The sequence below is a fragment of the Telmatherina bonti genome, assembly GCF_933228915.1.
Source record: "Telmatherina bonti genome assembly, chromosome: 24".
Lineage (NCBI taxonomy): Eukaryota > Metazoa > Chordata > Actinopteri > Atheriniformes > Telmatherinidae > Telmatherina > Telmatherina bonti.
In genome coordinates, this window is record NC_136633.1 from 12,829,698 (window position 1) to 12,849,241 (window position 19,544).

The 19,544-nt window shown below is 41.5% G+C and overlaps 1 protein-coding gene across 1 annotated transcript in view; it reads left to right on the top strand.

Moving 5' to 3' along the window:
* pkp4 (plakophilin 4) overlaps positions 1-18,946 on the top strand; it is a gene marked incomplete at both ends in the record, with an annotated part of 74,956 nt that extends 56,010 nt beyond the window's left edge. The window contains 15 exons of the mRNA XM_079264022.1: positions 543-713; positions 1,319-1,517; positions 3,688-3,820; positions 4,676-4,889; positions 9,383-9,566; positions 10,312-10,429; positions 12,985-13,179; positions 14,738-14,911; positions 15,161-15,311; positions 16,825-17,017; positions 17,103-17,187; positions 17,327-17,444; positions 17,542-17,670; positions 17,757-17,830; positions 18,689-18,946. Coding sequence (XP_079120148.1) covers positions 543-713; positions 1,319-1,517; positions 3,688-3,820; positions 4,676-4,889; positions 9,383-9,566; positions 10,312-10,429; positions 12,985-13,179; positions 14,738-14,911; positions 15,161-15,311; positions 16,825-17,017; positions 17,103-17,187; positions 17,327-17,444; positions 17,542-17,670; positions 17,757-17,830; positions 18,689-18,946 — 2,396 coding nt within the window. The remainder of the gene's footprint in view (positions 1-542; positions 714-1,318; positions 1,518-3,687; positions 3,821-4,675; positions 4,890-9,382; positions 9,567-10,311; positions 10,430-12,984; positions 13,180-14,737; positions 14,912-15,160; positions 15,312-16,824; positions 17,018-17,102; positions 17,188-17,326; positions 17,445-17,541; positions 17,671-17,756; positions 17,831-18,688) is intronic.
* Between the last annotated feature and the right edge of the window lie 598 nt (positions 18,947-19,544).

Sequence of the window (19,544 nt, forward strand, 5' to 3'; positions counted from 1 at the left end):
CGTCGAGCCCAGATTTTTCATTTTTCTCCCTGTGCTTTTAATCTTTTTTTCTACTCTGTAATTTATGTCGATGAAGACAAGTTGAACCGTAGAAGCAAATGGTTCCTTCATCACCAGCTTTATGTGCAAATCTTTTTTTGCCCTCAAGCCTCTTTATAATTGGAGCGCTCTGAGCTGATCGGCAGAGAGATTGGGAGGACTGGAAAAGCCTCTGTCCTGCTTGTTTTAGTTGGCTGCAGTAAATTCTGAATGATCCGAGTTTTGGTTTACAAGCATAGCATCTGTTTGCATTGCACGCAATTTTGACACAGTCTGGATTTGCACAACTTCACACAGAGCTGATGAGTTTAATGATAAAATACAAGGTTGTGTATTTTGTGTGAAGTTTTTTGTTTTTAATCCATTTTTGTTTAATTTATGGGAAGACATGCCTATGTACCCTTCAGTGCTTAAAGAAAGCTGGAAAACTTCCTACAGTTTGATGGAGAAAATCCTTTTTGTGTTGCATAAATAAAGTTTGGTGCTGATTTGTGCACCTGCAGGGCTCCACAGCTCATACGCCGGTCACGGGGCGCAGATAGATCCAGAGCTGAGGGCGGCCTTGTCTCCAGACTGCCACATGACGCCTGTTTTCGATGAACGCTCATTCCAAAGCCCGCTGTACCACAGCCCCACCCATGACCCCCAGGGCTCCCTCTACAGGGCCAATGCAGGTACTGCATGTATACAACATCCCATTGTAACTATAGTGAATTGACAACATTTGCTTGTTTGGTTATTTTATCTTAGAAATGTGTCTTTGAACCTATTTTTTTTTTCCTGTTTTTAAGCGTCTAATGGGTTTAAAATCAGTTGCTATACTGGTGTGGACTAAAATTAAGAGGTTTTGGCTGCAGTCTTTTAAAGACAACCGCATGGGTTTAGCTGCCATCAGAGAGTCCCCCCTCAGAAACCCCCTGTCCCCAGGTCAAGGCTGTGTTCAGTTCTGCATCTCTTCTGAAGATAATTTCAGAGAAAAACCCAGCGTAGAAACTGTTATCATTATCCCTCCCTGAGGTCGGCTCTTAATTAGGCTGAAAGCTTTCATGTCCGTTGCTCTTCCTAATTGAAGTCTTTGCAGAATGATTTAAAGCTCTGCAGAGGTTTAGCGTAAAGGAGTCGGGAGTCGTTCAGATTACTTCAGCCATGATTTAAACTCGTTTTTTGGGGGGGATTATTTTGTAGATTGATTTTAAAAAGTAAAAGGCCATTATCTTCTGGAAGTGCATGATGTTTCTCCCTCACCAACATGCGTATTGACCTCACGCTGCATCCACAGGTATGGGAACCCTTCCTCGGACCACAAGCCATTGCGGCACACTGCCGTACCAAAGAAGCAGCTATGGGCTGAGCTCTGCAGCTGTGTACGTTGACCCCATCAGGGTGTCTGAGCCCATCTACTCCCACAGGCACTCTGCACTGGTCGACCGAGTCATCACCCGAACCCCGTCAATCGAGAGCATCCATAAGGACCCAAGGTAGGAACAGACCGCTCACACATGCTTGCTTTGCTGCATGCATGTTGGAGAACTTGGTTAGATTTAAGCAGTGTGTTTTGTTGGGCTCTGTCGCACCATCTGCTGCAGCACTGTGTGCTTCATCTGACTGAAAATAGTCTAAATGACTTTGGCTGGTATATTTGGCGACGTTGTGTTGGTTTTTCTCACTGACGAGGTCTCAAAACGGAAAAGCATGCTCTGTAGCAGTGGTTACCAACCCGGGCTCTCCGAAGCTTTGCCTGTTCACAGAAATGTGATGTTTAAATTAAGATTGTCCACACAAGATGAGTTGTGGTGTATTTACTTATTTCATCATCATTTGGGTGTTTCTTTCACATGGAAGCAGTGTTTTGGGAGCCCATCAACACTAACTTTGCAGCTTATCATAAAGGAGACATGCCTGAGTCAGGTGAAGTTTTGATAATTACCAACATAAAGCCTAACTTTGGGTTTTATCAGAAGAAATAAGTCTGCTAGAAAACATCATTTCTCCTGAGAAGCAGCTAATGAAAGCATAAAACCAAACATGGTTTCATCGCCAGAGCTTTTTGGTAGATTCATAAAGGTGGTCCTTGGAACAAACATGTTGGGAACCACTACACTTCAGTTCTGTGGTGTGTTTTATTCACTGTTTTTAACTTAAATTGGTCACTGGCCACTTTATCATGTCCACCTCACCAGTACAAAGCTGAACCCTCTTTACTTCAGAACTGTGTTTAATGATGGATGGATGGATTTGATTAGTTTACACTTGTTGTTTTCAGAGATGCTGTTCGACATGTCTTGGTTGGAACCAGTACTGTTGGCTTTATATCATCTCCAACCAGTCTGTCCATCTTCCTCTGACATCAACAAGACATTCTGGTCCAGACAACCGCTGCTCGTTTGACCATCTCTGTAAACCCTGTGCGTGAATCCCAGTAGATCAGCAGTTGCTGACCGACAACCATGCTATGTTCAAATATCACTTCAATCTTTTTATTTCCTTCCTCATTCTGATGCTCAGTTTGAACTACAGGAAGTCTTCTTCACCATGTCGACGTGACTAAATGTGTTGAGTTGCTGCCGTGTGATTGGCTGGTTAAAGATTTAACAAGCAGTTAAACATTTGATGTATTGTGTAAATATATTTTTCATGTCTAAGTGGTTTCACCAGCCAAAGAGTGATTGATAAATCAGTAATATGAAATCCTGTTTGAGTTGGAACGCTGTGATAAATGTTATCCAACCTGTTTGGGTACCCGTACTCATACTATCATGCATGTTGATATTGTAATGGCAGTGACTTCTTGGCATATTGTGCTGCTCTAATCTGGAACATTTATTGGGGTTAATGATTGCAGTTTCCCAAACATCCCAGTGTAAGTGGAAATGAGGTTATACCATCTATGGACTGTATGTAAGACGTAAAACTCTTCAGCATTTCAGTTTATACAGAAAAGCTGCATAAAATAAGCTTAAATTCACATTTTAATGCAACTGCTTCATGTTTAGGTCTCATTTAGATCAGTCGTTTGATATTTCAGACATTTCATTGTCAAGCTAGCTGCATAATCAAACCTTCACAGCTGCATTGGATACCTATAACAGAACATATAAACGTGACCAGTTTTTATTCTATGCAGCCTGTCTTCCTGACATCCTTATCTTGGTTTAATACTGCGCAGAACTATGTTGGGAATGAATGCAGAAAGAATACTTTGTGGGGAAAACCGGCCTGCCTTTGTCCTTTTCATAAATATTTCATATTTTTTTCCCCCTAGTTGAAAGAACAAAGATCTGTAGTACAGGCACATGTCAGAAACTTAGAATAGTATGGAAAAGTTCAGTATTTTTTTTTGTCACTCATTTCAGAATGTGAAACCCAGATATTATATAGATTCATTAAACATTGAAACATTTCAAACATTTCTTGAAATTTTGATGACTGCAGCTTATAGATAATAAAAAAAAACAAAAAACAAAATGCAGTGTCTCAGAAAATTTAATTACATAAGATCAATGGAAACACATGAGTGACAAAAAAAATTGAACTTTTACTGAGATGAACCTGTATTAAGAGAGAGCTTTTTTTTATGCATCTAAACCATTTAAATAAATCAAGCAGATGCTATAAAAGCAGTAAAAACCGTGCTTTGTTTCTGTTCAGGGAGTTTGCATGGCGAGACCCAGAGCTGCCAGAAGTCATCCACATGCTGCAGCATCACTTCCCCTCCGTCCAGGCCAACGCCGCTGCCTACCTGCAGCACCTGTGCTACGGAGACAACCGGGTCAAGGTGGAGGTAAGATGGCAGGACCTGCTGAGCAGCTGTCTGGATGAAAATAATGAGAGGAGACAGCTGTGACTGACTCGTTTAGGTGGAGAGAAGCTGCTGCTTTTGTTCCATCCAACATGACAATACTGATGGTTATATGTTGGATTTATTTTATTTTTTTTCCCTACGAATTGGCACATTTAAAATGTGCTGTTTCTCTCTTTGCATCCCTGCTCTGAGAGGAATCTCAGCTCTTCCAGGATTTTAAGTGACTTTTCTCTGAGGTGCAGGCGGCCAGACGCTGTGCTAAAGCGCCATCTGCTCTAACAAAACTTAAACTCGCCATGATGCCAAATGTGGAAGTGTTCAGACGCAGTGAGATGCTGCACGCTCCCTTTTTGCTCTGCTTCCCCTGCAGCAGCCGACGCCAACCCAACGGCGCCGCTTCACGTGCGAGCCGTTTCGGTGCCTTTTGGTTTGTGTGTTGATGAGCTTTTAATTGGCCTTTTGGAAGCAGCCTGGACGCGCGCCTGCTCGTTTTGCCACAAACTAATGCGTGCAGCTTGAATCTGAAGACCTACGGGAGTCTGCTGATCCTGCTGAGACGAATTTATTTTGACAAGACACAAGTTTTCTGGGCTTTCATGTCTCCAAGATTTTGTCAGCAATTTGTCTGAAATGGTTTTAAATTCTTATCTTTTTTTTTTTTTTTTTTTTTTTTTTTTTTGTCCCCAAATTAAGCTGTAAAAGTTCAGATTTAAGGTGCTGCGACTCAGTTTGACCTGAAAAACAAACCACTGAAGGTGAACGTTAAAAAGAAGTCTGTCTATAAAAAGAATTAATTATCTAAAGGGATGCAGTAACTAGTTCCTCGATCCACAGGTGTGTCACCTGGGCGGGATCCAGCACCTGGTGGACCTGCTGGACCATAAGGTGGCCGAGGTTCAGAAGAGTGCCTGCGGGGCCCTGAGGAACCTGGTGTACGGCAAGGCCACTGACAGCAACAAGGTGGCGCTGAGGAACTGTGGTGGCGTCCCTGCTCTCCTGCGGCTCCTCAGGAAAACGACTGACAATGAAGTTCGTGAGCTGGTTACTGGTATGTTGTTCATTTTATTGGTTTGCTTTGAATTCCAATTTTTAAGGTTTAAATATTTGTTCTGGGATTACAAGCAAAGCTTAATAAACACTTGGTTTAAAAACTGGGGAGGGGGGGTGAACCTAACCTGGTGAAAGTTAATGGCATGGTTCACCAGCTTGTTGTCTGATCTGGGGTGGTAAGCCAAGAGCTCCCTTCACATAGAGGTTTTTCCCAATATCCCCATGAATTAAAGTAATACCTGCAGAAAAGTTGGGTTTTTGTTGTGTTTTTTTTCCCCCCATCTGTTTTTTTTTTTTTCCTCTGGATGTCCACCTCAGCTGTTTCAACTTGAACTTTGATCTTTCAGCAAACTGAAAAAGAGAAAACTGTAATAAAAAAAAGAAGAAAAAAAAGAAAATTAAATAAACTAAAATGAACAGATTATGTATTAAATTTAAGTAGTAAAAAAAACCGTCATAGTGAGCTAACTTATTCAGTAAAACGTCTAGATTCATAGTTATTTATTTCTAAAATACATGGATAAGAGGAAGTGGACCACCGAATTTGTCTGGAAAAGTTATGAAATGTGTTGTTTTCCACAGTTCTTGTCCTTTTTTAAAGGAAACAATTTCTAAGAATCTGAAGCAACATTTTATCTTTTGGGTGGTCAGCATCTCCCAGTTAATCCTCCAGTCTTTTAACCATCATACTGGACAAAGCTCCTTCAGCCTTCTTTACTCAAATGATGTTTAATCATCAATTAATCATTAATTTGTCTGAGAATTGCTTTTATCTTTGTCTCCATGTCTGGAAAAACTGCAATTGAACATAATGTTTTATTACTGCTGGGGAAAAAAAAGACCAAATTAACATAATGCACCCATGTGTTTTATTACTTTAATATATATAATTTAAAAAAATCCAAATGGCAGATTTCATGTAAACATGGGACCAGAACAGTTTTATGTATTTGCTTAAGGCTTTGTGGTGTTTTGGCTTATCATTCACATGGATCCAGCATTTTTTCTTTTTTTTTTTTTTTTAAAAGAGGACCTTGGCTTCCCTGATTTCTGTTTGGGGTTGGATTTTTTTTTCAGTTTTTTTTTTTTTTTTTTTTTCCCCCAGCTGTAAACACACATAAGCTGTTTGCCCTGTTTTTATGGTGACTTTTAATTAATGCTGCTTTAAATTTCAGTTGCCTGTAAAGGAAAATAAATTTCTATGGGGAACTGACTTGACATCATAATCAGAAAACATCAACTGTAAATATTTCCATGTATGTCAAATTAATATTTGGTTTACTCATGGATGACTTTTTTTCTTTAAAAACCCAGTCAATGTCACCATAAGATGCTTTTAAGCATTTAAATTTGATTTTAAACCTGAATTCACTGAGACCACCACATTTTGGAGATTAATGGCCTATAAAGGTGAACATTTGGTATCTTTTACCTTTTTTTTTTTTTGTTACTGTAAATTCAGATGATGGCTCTTCTAATGGCAACATTTATGCACTAAAATCCGGCTGCGAAGTGTGTGGGCGTTTGCCTGCTAGTGGTGTCTGTTGGCCGGCCGACCAGCTCTCTGGCTGAGCGTCAGTCTGTGTCGCCGTCTGACTGGCTGGCAGTGCATTAATCCATGTATCGGCTCTGCTGTGGGAGGTGAGAGCGGCAGAGGCTTAAACATTCAGCACACAGTGTTGACAGAGCAGATCTCGGCACATTCGTTGAGACAGATGCTAAGATAATGTGCTTTGGAAACAGGACGGCGTTGACGGCTCTGCAGCCTCTCCACACACACTGTTGAACACGAGTGGATATGAAGCTTCTAGAGTCGGAGCAGGAGAAATGCTCCAGAGCTGCTGTATGACTGCAGAATGTGCCGATTCTTTGTGCAAATATAAACAATCAGGTTTATCTGCAACTACAGAGTGTGCTTACCTTTTTGTTTGTAATCTCAGCTGACGTCGGTCAAAGCCAGCTAATATTTTACAGCAAACATGAATGAGTTTTCTATGATCTCGACACATTTAGCTAAAGGGAATTTTGCCCATTCTGCACAACGGAGCTGCTACAGCTTCTTCAGGTTGGATGAGATCTGCTGGTGTCCAGAAATCTTTATCCTGAAGCAGTTCTTGGGAAGGATCGGGGTCCTGGCTTTGACTCAGCCAGCAGCTCAATTTAAACATTTGCTCTTGAACCACCTACGTTGCTGAAGGTGAAGACTGAATCCTGTTTTTTCCCACAAATTTCTCTGGATTTGACTCCATTCAGCCCAGATGAAAAATGTCCCCACAGCATGATGCTGCCGCCACCATGTTTCACCGTGGAATTGGAGCTCTTAGTAGTAAAAGAAGAAATCTTTTATTGGATGACCAAGTTGCCACAAGTTAGTTTTGGGTGGCCAATCGATAGATATTACCATTTACAATGTCCATGAGGGGGAACTTTGGTTACAATTGGTGCGAGAATTAAGTTTTGAGCCATTCCGGATGTCACCTGTATGCAGAAGTTAACAAATATCCTACATTAGGGGTGTCCAGCTCTGGTCCTCGGGGCCACAATCCTGCATGTTTTCCATGCATCCCTGCTCCAACACACCTGAATCAAATTCATCATTGTGCAGAATTCCATTTGGCTATTGGATGCATTTTAATGGAAGCTGCGAGTGTTGGAATAGGTATACACGGAAAACCCTGTAATACTGCGGCCCTAGAGGACCAACTTTGGACATCCCTGTCCTATAGGATAACAATATGAAAAGGAGCTAAATGGTATCACAAACAGTTGCGTCTTGCAGGGGAAAATGGCTTTTATATTGGCTCTGATTTTAAGGCTAACGGAGGGTAACCCACCAAACCCTCAAGCTCATGTCTGAACATATGTTCTGGTTCTGCTGGTTGGTGACATAATGTTGGCTCTAATGAATACATGCATCTGCAACTTTTACAACACCTTCTGTTATTAATTCAGAAAACATTTATATTTAATGGTAAACTCAAATCTTATGCCTTTTTTTTTTTAAATTTTTTTTTATCAAATGCATAAGAAATCCAAAGTGCTTTCTCATTCTTTATGCCAATTTCCACCTCAGAAGATATTGGGCTCTTTGAGTACCAGCTTCACATCTGACAGGATGTAGTAGAAACGTCTGACCCTTTTCCATCAGGCACGCTTCAGACAGACAGGTTTGGTCCAGTTAAATCTCACTGCAAACCCTTGTTTATCATCGGCTCTGACATTTAGACTTAACTCAGCAAAGTCCTCTTAACCCTGAGGGGTCTGACTGTTGTGGTTGCTTGAATAATTTTGATTTGTCTTCATACACCAGGGGAAAAAAAAAAAAAAGTTTATCATAGTCATGCTTGGCTTTTTTCTTAAACTTTGACTTTATCATCTGAGGATTTTCAACCTATTTTATTAACATGTTGGGCCAAAAAATACATGAATAGTCATTTCTGAATTGGGGAAAAAAAAATACTGTTTATAAAACACAAAATGAGAAGGCACCACTTTTGTTCCATTATTAATAAATGAAGAGTATCTGAACAGAAGCGGCACCTTTTACGCCAATACATGCGTTTAGATCATAAAACTCATGCAGTCGTGTATCTCCAGTTTTATTTGTTCTAGCTGTGTTAAACACTGGCAGAGTTTTAGATCTGAACTTTCCAGTGAGCCTGACATCAACTCCAGATTACCTACTGGTGGCCTTTAACTCCACAAATGTCACATGATCCCATCATGCTGTCTCTGCCGTCCTACACACACAGTACTAGCAGTAACACCAAACGGCTTTGGGGAAATACCAGATCACTTAAAAATCATGTGAAAATCAACTGTTCCTTATCAATCCTGATGCTGCAGCGAACAGCCCTGATACCTGATCAATGGATGTTGGCTTCAGACCACTTCATCCTTCTTTTTCCTTCTTCTGTCATGAAGCTTTCATCAGTCTGACAAGTATGTAGAGTGTGAAGTCAGAGACTCTCTTTAGATCTGTGATCACGATCGGCTCACATGACCTCTTCACAGCGCCATAAAAAGCCTCGGCCACCTGCAGCGCTTCGCAGGAACGTTCTGACACCCTTTCACAGTGTTGAAGGACGGTGGAAAACCAGAGAAATTGATCTGCAATTAACAAAAAAAAAAATCTCTGCGCGTAATTTTGGTTTATCAGAAAATGCTTCGTGGGACCAGGGAGCACAAGCACCACCAGTGGTCTGCGTACCAGTTTAAGAACCTTGGATCTAAAGCACACATGTCAAACCCCCTTATCCTCCTGGTTTTAGTTGTTTCGCTGCTCCAACACTCCTGGTTGAAATGAATTGTGAAGTTGACTAGACTTGCATCCATTTGACTGGAATCAGGTGTGTTGGAGCAGAGAAACAAGGACCAGACACCCCTGACTGGAGGGGACTTTCTCCAGACTTGGACTGGTTTGAGCATAAAGACATGAATGTAAACCCAGACTAGACGCACCCAGAGTGAAGATCTTGTCGGTTTTTTCAGGTGTGCTGTGGAACCTCTCCTCCTGTGACGCAGTGAAGATGACCATCATCCGTGACGCCCTAACAACACTGACCAACACGGTGGTCATCCCCCACTCCGGCTGGAGCAGCGTTTCTCATCGCGACGAGCACAAAGTCAAGTTCCAGTCGTCCCTGCTGCTGCGCAACACCACCGGCTGCCTGAGGTGGGCATCGATTCAAACGCGCCCCTCGCTGAACCTTTGCTTTGAAATGGTCTAAAGCGAATTTCACAGTCGCTGTTCTTCATCAGGTTCACACAGTTCTTGCCTGCGGAGTTGAAAACACTGAGTTACCAGCCGTGCTGTTTGCTCATTACATCGATTTATTGTTTATATGTACGGATGACTTTTTGATTTATTGTCTATGATGCATATTTTTTCTACGTTTCATCCTAATGATTCTATAAAACCGCCACTTATCACCGGTATCCATAAGGATCTCTATAACTCAGATTTTACACAGCAGTAATATTTTTATCACCTGCAGGCTTCGGTGGAGCAGTCATGGCTCATTATAAGGTGCAACTTTAGGTTTTAAGTTTTTACAGGAAGCAAAAACCATTAAACCAAACACAACTTGAATCCAGACTTTCTTCAGAACAAAATGATCGGACAGTGAGGAGAAACACACACTTCTTGGTGTTTGTCTGAAGACTGAGCTGCATGCGAACCAAACATGCACCGAAGCCTCCAGCATTTCTCCTCCCTCACTGACACAAAGCTGTAGATTGACGGTATAGAAATGCATTGTGGGAATATTGTACTGTTGTGCAGTCTCCTCACGCGATCTCCTATTGGAGGATCAGCTGCCTCCTTTTACTGTATCCGGGCAGGTTTTAAGCCACCCTGTGGGGGAATCCACACACTGCACGTCCACGTGAAGGAATGTGTGTGTCTGTTTGTGTGTAAGGAACCTGAGCTCCGCGGGGGAGGAGGCGAGAAGTCAGCTGCGCTGCTGTGAAGGTCTGGTCGACTCGCTGCTGCACGTCCTCAAAGCCTGCGTCAACACCTCCGACTATGACAGCAAGGTGCTGCACAAACGCACTCGTCCACAAATGTGGTGTTTTTGTCTGCATGGGAGAGTTATTCTAGATGAGCCTGACCCCAACACAGCTCTGAACCATAACACGTAGCAGAAAACCAGTAACAGACCTGCTGAGATGGAGGGACATGCTTAAATGTGGGATTTACCAACTACAGCTGCAAACTAATTAGGATGAGATTGTTGCTTTTAAAGCAGAATTAAGTCAACGTGCAGAAACGAGCAGCTTTGTGGTGAAAGACGTCAGCACAACTTGTCTCCAGGGTTCTAACTTTTTTTTATTTATCATCAAATTTTATTTTATATTATTTGGTTCTTTTGGTTCATTTTTGTTCCATGTAATGTGTCTGGTAGTTTCCTAAAGTTACCAGCCAATCAGAATCTCCAAGACAAATGACTTTTTTATGAGAATGAATCAGATAAGTGCAACTAAATGCATTCAATCATTCATGTTTTTTCTTTTTCCAGAAAGGAACAAAGTTTTCAAACCACAATCACTTTTTTTTTTTTTTTTTTTTTTTTTCCGCTTAATTTTTCATTTAGCTGCTCATTTAGCCGTGCTTTGTTTGGGCCAGTGGCGTATCCAGTCAGAAGACATTAATGACGATCATTAACTTGGATCAGAATTGGTTTTTAGAAACAAAGTCTTAAACTGTTTCAAGCTCTTTCCAGTGTCAAAATTAAAACTATTTAAAGGCTCATTTTAGCATAATTTCTAATAACTTAAATATTTTTTCGTGCATTATAAAGACCAATTTTGCCATCAAAGCATTTAAATGCACTGCAACTGTAGTGTTGAATATTAGAAAAGATGTGAAATTCTTGTTTGTAAAACCACCAAAGTCCTCTATCTTGCAGAGAAAAGAGTCTTGGACTTTATTGTCCCCAAAAGAAACTTTCTCCACAGACCGAGCCCTGGGACTCTCATCGCCACGTAGGCAGTAATGCAGCAACACAAGCAGCCCATTGCATCCTCAGCAGGGCCTGTTGGAACAGCAATGACTGCAGGTTTTTTCAGAAACAAGCCTTCCTGCACTGGAATGTCTGATATTCATGTCCTGGGAGCAATGGGGAGACGTATTCATGTAACCAAACCATGTTGGTTTGTCCTCATTCAGTCATTTTTGCAGGAGTGCTGGTTATGTGTTCAAGTTTTTAGTCCACTGTTTTAACAGAGAGCTTGTAATAAACGGGAAGGATTGGATCATGTGATGCAGCGACAAGAGGCTGCAACTATGACTGAACACACAAATGATGAAAACCAGTTAAACTGGATTGTCCCGTGTCCACCTCCATTTCACACACTGGTCCGCCACATTTATGATGCTGGCTCTGAGCAAATGCATCTGGGATATTTCTCTCCTCTCTTTTAGGAGGCAATATTCACGTTGCAAAGCTGAAAAAGTTCCATATTAGTTGGTTTGGAAGCAGACAAGCTGTTCCAAACCAGCAAACTCAGGACTTTTTTTTTTTTTTTTTTTTTTTAAACTTAAAGAAAAGATGCTGCCTTAGCAGAAAGTCGGATCAAACGACCTCTGTTCGCTGGTCTCTGTAGTCTGTAGGACAGTCAGCACAGACAGTTTAAGTTGAGCTGAACGGCGTGACGCAGCAGTACATGGATGTGGTGCCAGCCTGGGGGTCATTAACCTCAGACCCACTAGACCCAAATGCTTAAACATCCAACTAACCATAAACCAGCTGTTACAAATTTATCTTCACTTTTCCTCTGATAGTTTTCCTGAGCTGTTATCACAGACTGATAGACGACTACTTTAATTCCCATGTCGGTAAATCTGGAATCAGAATTGATGCTGGTTGAGGTGACCAGTCATTTGGTAGAAGCGCACCATGCACGCTAAAGTAAACCTGCACTAATAGATGTATGATGCTTAAGAGAATAGAGAAATTCCTCGTATGTTATTTGTTGTACAATAAACTTTAAGCAGCTTCTGACTTGTTTCGGCCTTTACACTGAACACTGCTCCGTGTGCCACACAGTGTGCTAAACCACTGAGAAGCAATAAAGGAGGTCTTAATCTTTAAAAGCCTGCAAAGTCTTATTTTAGCATTAATTATTGTTGCAATTTTTTTATAGATCTCTATTATTGTGCATAAATTTGCATAGATATTTATTCAAATATCTGGAATAATTGAAATTTTCTTCCTGGAAGCAGAGCCTGGACTTTTCCCCAAGGACTTTCTTATAACAATATTTGGATTCACTCCATTTGACCCAACAGAACCATGTAAATAAGTTTTCAGGTTCAGAGTGATGTCGATGCAACACAACTGGGAAACCAGATAAATTAGTTTCTGGCTTGGTTATCAAAGTTTATCATAATTTTTAGAACTGCTTAAAGAGAAGTTGGGAGGATCAGAGTTTTCTTTTAGTGTCATATTCAGATTTTAAATGTTCCTTTTTATCAAAATCAGTCACGTAAACGCTTATATTTTCCTCTCACACACCATTTTTCCTCCACTTTGTTAGTATTGATGTTCATTCTCTGTTAAAATGGTTTGATTTGAAAATGCGTCTCTCAGATTGTGGAGAACAGCGTCTGCACCCTGAGGAACCTTTCATATCGGCTGGAGGTGGAGATGCCCTCCTCCCGTCACCTTGGCAACCAAGAGCTGGACACCCTGCTGGGCTTTTCCTCTCCGGCCAAGGAGCTAGATTACCTCTGCTGGGGCAAGAGGAGGCGCAGCAGGAAGAGGAGCGGCTGGCCTGAGGGCAAGGTACGCAGAGGAGAGGGATGTGCAAAGAGGTGATGAAGTCTGTTTCAGGTTGGTGGTCCAACAGCAGTCTGCTGTCCAAACCATCTAAAACGTATCATCGTAGCTATTTATTTATTTATTTATTTATTTATTTATTTATTTATTTTCCCTTTTATAAAAAGCTTTGGGATCTCAAATTTAAGAACCATCATGAAAGGTCACGTTAAAAAGGAAAGTAAATTAGCATGAATTAGCATTGATTAGCTATCAGGCGGTGGGTCAGGGGCTCAGTCCAAGAGGCTTTAGTTTTCACAAGACTTTTAATGATGCAGACAGATCAAAGAGCCAAAACAAAGAGAGATGAGAGAAAAAAAAAGCCACAACGCTAAAAATGAAACCTTAATATAAAAAAACAAGATAATATGCAATGTAACCCAACAGCGAGAAGAGACGCACCGGAGTCCAAAATGATTCGATACGAGCAAAAAAAAAAACCAGGAAAATCAACAAAATGCACTGAAAATTGTGACGAACGCATGGCACCTAGAAGAAAGGCATTGAACATGTGACAACAGTTCTGTACAAGTCAAATGTACATTTTTGTGCTTAGGAGACGTGTGGATTTTGAAGATTTTTTTTTTTTATTTTTCTTTGTGTTAATGTGTGAAAAAACCAACATAAGTTCTTATGTGAAACCTGTGGAATTACACTTGAAACCCTAGAAGTTTGGTTTGGTCACATTTCAACATGTAATCATATGAATCTGATTCTATATGTGTGCTATAGGTGCTACATGTGCTTCCCCATCGGGATTTCACATGTTTCTCCCATGAAAATTCTCCAAAACCATGTAGAAAACATCTGACGCGTGCGCCACATGTCTGCCATGTTTCACGTGTGTAACGAAGGTTTTGTTTGTAAAGCAAATGAAAACATAGAAATAAGACAATGTGACGCACAAGGGGCAGATGCAAAGCAATGGAAATAAGGCCACAAATTCACACCAAACAAACCAAAATAGAGGAGATGCTAAAGATATTTAAAAAAATAAATAAATAAATAAAAAAACAACAACTTTAGAGGCGTGCAGAGATTCAAAGATTGAATTGGACTCCATAGAACAAGTATAAAAGGCAAAATGATGAAACTAAAACGAGAAACAAAATATGCAAAATAATTGGAAATGATGCAAACTTACACACCCTCAGGGTGTAAGAGACAAATAGATAGGACAAGTTAAATGTGAAAGAAAATAGCAGAAATGGAGAACAGACTAAATTTTCCTTTTTTTTTTCTTTTTTTTCTTTTTTTTTCTTTTTTTTATAATACACAAGAAAGATGGAGCGATTTAAGTGACAAAGATGCAACACAACTTACGCTGGGTGAAAAAATGAACCCATAAAGCCGTCAAAATGAGTCACAAAGATGAGCAGAATGACCTAAATTTTTTGTAAACATACCGTTCAGTATCTGCTGGATTTCACCGTTTGCTGCCTATGAATGAATGAATGAATGAATGAATCTAATTTGTTCAGACCTCTTCTCAGACCTCTTGTTCTGTTGCTGCTGATTGGTGCAGTGGGATGGCGTAGGACCGATACCGGGTTTCTCCCAGTCTCTGAGAGGAGCAGAGCTGCTGTGGCACCCGATGGTGGTGAAGCCGTACCTCAACCTGCTGGCTGAAAGCTCCAACCCCGCCACGCTGGAGGGCGCCGCCGGCTCCCTGCAGAACCTGTCCGCCGGAAACTGGAAGGTAAGACTCCTAAACAGAGCATTTATCTCAGCAAAAGATTAAAGTCTCTCTGTTTATGCATTTAAATACAGATGAAAATGTCTCTAACCCCTGTCCATGAAAAGCACATGTTTTATGATAACCTGAGCACTTTGAACTTTAAAATCTCCTAAATTTGGAGCTAAATCTAAATGAAAAGGAATATTTGCAGTTTAATTACAAATACTTTTTATAAAAGCTCTTAAAACTTGTGTGCGTGTGCACGTGCAGTTCTCAGCCTACATCCGTGCAGCGGTGCGTAAGGAGAAAGGTCTGCCCATCCTGGTGGAGCTGCTAAGGATGGACAACGACCGGGTCGTCTGCTCTGTTGCCACGGCCCTCCGAAACATGGCGCTAGATGGCCGCAACAAGGAGCTGATAGGTAGAAACACACACACACACACACCATTTAAACCTCTGTCTATGAAACTGTGAAACATCATCTTCACACTTCAGGCAGGAACATCAACAGATTGTTTTTGCATCGCTTCACTCATTTAATCGCTGCAATGTCGCCCCCTGGTGGTGAAATAATGCAACACTCCAGATTTTTCCTATTTCTGGACTAAGATGTCTCAGGTGACTTCACAAGCTGATCATTAAGTCAAACGACAAAAAAAAAGATGGCTGAACAATGTGTGGCAAATTGTAAATCATTAAAAACTTTCTGCGGTTGAGGCATGAAAGAGAAATGGCAGGAAAATTAGTTGATAAAATTACAATCTGCTTGCAAAGGGATAAATCTCTCAGGGAGTGTGTGAGAATGGTTGTCTCTGTGTTGGCCCTGCGATGGACTAGGGACCTGTCCAGGGTGTGCCCTGCTTCCCACTTCTGGTGTAGGCTGCAGCTTTCCGTGACCATGAGTTGGACTGAGCAGAAAATAACATGAATGAATATCTTCCTGCTGGTTGTCATGACGTCTGCACGAAGAATCCTAGGAGCTTTGTGTCCTAAAGTAACATAATTGAACAAGGTTTACTTGAATGTTAAATTAAAGCCCCTACCTGGTATTTTTTCAATCCATGTTTGTGTCAAAAGCAGTGATTTATAAAACGGTGATTTTATACTTATTTATTCTGCATCACCAACTGAGACTGGTTCCCATGGCAACATGATACATAACCAGTTACTGTAGCTGAAAAGCTTATTTGGTGAAAGATGTAGAAACAGCAGGTTTGGATTTTTTTTTCTTATGCAAGTTGAAACATACTAAAGGTTTTGTAATGACTTAATAAATGAGATGGTATCTATGACAAACTGTCCAGACCCGGATCAGCTGAGTTAATTTTTCTGTCAGGGATTTATTCAAGGTAAATTATGCGTTTTAATTTTTCTTACAGATTCAGATTTGTAATATTCTGCATAAAAGCTCCAAATGTTTTATTTTTCATCATGCATCAAAGACAAGAAGCACTTTTTTTTTTGTTTTAGATGATTAAATCTGAATCTCTAAACTGCACACAGCAAGTGATGAGTTGCTGTAAAAAAATTCAGCACCACCAGTTTTTTTTTTCCCCCCTTGGGCCAGGGGGTTAGCAGAAACTAGTTTAAGCAGATTAGACTTAATCTGAGTGAAATACATCTTCTCATGACCATACATAGATTCTCAACTCATTTCTGAAACACTGCATTGTTGATCCAACACACACTTCTGCTCACAAGACTTTTGTGATTTAAATTTAGAGACTAAAATGTAAATATTTAAGATCCCAAACTCGCAACATAAACTGCTTGTTTAGCATCAGTTACCATGGTGATGGTAATTGACTCAGTAGTGACGTCACACCTCCACATGATGGCAGCTGCAATCATTTCTGAAAATTTAAACAACTCAGCAGAGTCCTTAACTTTTCAAAGAAAGTTGGGAATTTAAGCAAGTGTGTGTGTTGTTGCAGGAAAGTACGCCATGCGGGACCTAGTGAACCGTCTGCCCGGCAGCAGTCCCTCGGTGCTGTCAGACGACACAGTGGCGTCGGTCTGCTGCACGCTCCATGAGGTCACCAGTCGCAACATGGAGAACGCCAAAGCTTTAGCTGACAGCGGAGGCATCGAGAAGCTGGTGGACATCAGTAAAGGACGAGGGAAAGGGTAGGAAATCTGTCCTGTGGCTTTTACCAGGCTGCAGACTCGCTGCTGGGGTAAACATACGTGTGTGTGTGTGTGTGTGTTACAGGTACTCTATGAAAGTTGTGAAGGCAGCAGCTCAGGTGTTGAACACACTGTGGCAGTACAGAGAGCTGAGGAGCCTCTACAAGCAGGTCGGCATGAACACACCTGGATAATCTAAACAGTTCATTTATGTCTCCAGTTGCTGAAAAAGACAAAAATTCAACTGAATTTTCACCGTAAAACTTCCTTTTCTTCCTGCGTATTTCTATTTTCCTTCACTTTGTACAGGACGGGTGGAACTACACCCACTTCGTCACCCCCGTCTCCACTCTGGAGCGAGACCGCTACCGTTCCCAGCCGACCCTGCCAACCAGCCCGCTGCAGATGTCTCCCGTCATCCAATCAGGTGTGAAACCAAACCCACATCTGCAAAACGACCCTTTTTCTTTCCCTTTTTTCCCCCCAATAGGTTCACGATTTTCCCGTCTTGTTTTAACCTCCAGGCGGCAGTGCGACGTCCTCCCCCGCGATGCTCGGGATAAGAAGACATAGCTCTAACTACCAGAGAGCCCAGTCATCTATGCAACTCAACACATATTATGGAGACAGTTTACACAAACGGCAGTACACAGGTTTGTTTTATGGCGTACCTCAGGGATCTGTACACGTTCTCCTGCTATTTCAAACTACTAACTCTGTTCTGAATGCTTTACATCAGGGTCAGAGAAGAAAACCCCGTATTTTATTGGGACTTACTCCTCCCAGTCAGGAGAGGATCTGCGGAGGTCACAGGTAAGTTGAGGAAAAATTAAAGCATTTTTCCAAAAATTTCATAATTACAAGTAAACAGATTGTTAGTGGGGAAAAATGGCTTCACCATGACTCTTGACTGAGTAATTACCTTATTCTGGAAGGTAATTCCAGTGATTTTTATTTATTTATTTTTAATGAAGATTTGACGTATATTTGTATAAATTATTTCCACAAAAAGACAAAAAAAACACACATTGGACTTAGTCATCAGACTGGTGCAGAGCTTGACATTAAACTCTACACCAGTCTGCTACTGGGTCGTTGATTTGAGTCAGATGTGTCACAGCTGGGAAACGCTGGAGTTGCTCCTCCCAGTCCTACAGAGACCTGAACTGGTCTCATACCTCTGGCTCCCACTGAAACCCCCCGAGGGACACAGTCCCCGGGTCTAATTATCAGCGCCGTCATCCCTCCTCATGCATGCTCTTACGAAGCAGCTTTGGAGAACAAAGACTGGTCTGGTGAACCCGTTCACCCTCCAAGACCCGGCTGTGTGTAGAACTGGTTCACTGGTCCAAGACCAGGATGAAAACCAGAATGCTCCATCTAAATCCAATCTTTCTACCCAACAGGCTTCTTTCCAGCACCCCTGAAAAGACCATGTCAAGTCTGTTTTGTTTCATTTGAGTTTCTCCTTTTTTCTTGAGCGTTCAGAAAGAAATGAATCCACATCTGTGAGAAATTTTACCAAAAATAATTGAGAAAAAAACCCTCAAAACTTCCACAGATGTTCAGCTGAACGCTTGCATGGCTACTGTGGGGTTGTTGCAGCAACTTTATGGGGATTATTTGACCTCTTCAACAGCGCTGAGTTGACACTTTCTCTCTCTCCTCCAGCACCCAGAGCCATTCTACGACGAGCCCGACAGGAAGAACTACAACAGCTACAGAATGTACCTGTCGTCCCCTCAAGGCTACAGCGAGGATCACTATGAGGACGAGCCCTTCCACCTGACCCCGTCCTCCCCCGACGGCTACGCCACCCAGTCGCTCCGGTTCAAAGCCAACACCAACTATGTGGACTTTTACTCCACCACACGGAGGCCTTCAAACAGGGCGAATAATTTCACCGGCTCCCCCGACTCCTGGGTGTAGACGCATCGTGGCGGCTCCACCGTCACGGCTGCGGGTGTCAGTGGGCGTGGGGAGTGCATGTGTGGGTGTGTTGTGCTGTGTGGCTGCGTGAGAGGATGCATGTGAGTGTGTGTGTGTGAGCATCTGTGTTAAAACTGTGCTGAACAACCGGGGCTCGTTTTGTCTGTGCAGCTTTTCACCAAGTCGGAAGAAGTTTTAAAAACTCCTGAAATGCATAAAAAAAAAAAAAAAACCCTGAGTTTTACTTTCAGTCCAGAGTTTTGCTCTTGGTTTAGTCCGGAAATGTTTCAGATTGATTCAGAGCGACTCAGACTCAACATGAGGGAGTTAGCAGCTGTAAGGACGGAGGTTTGGTTGATGTTGGTCTGGAACGAGAGTTGAGCTTATTTTCATAAAGTTTCTAAATGTTTTGATAAGTTTGTTGGTTTTAATATTATTGTATCATTAAAGTGGGACTAAATCTAAGTATTAAAATGAATAAATAGAGGTAAAGAAATGAGGTAAAGAAATAAAAAAAAGACATGGATAAACTTCATAAATGTAGTTTTCAGTGAGGAGTTATTTAATGTTTGTGTTGCAGGGTTTTAATTCTCAAAGA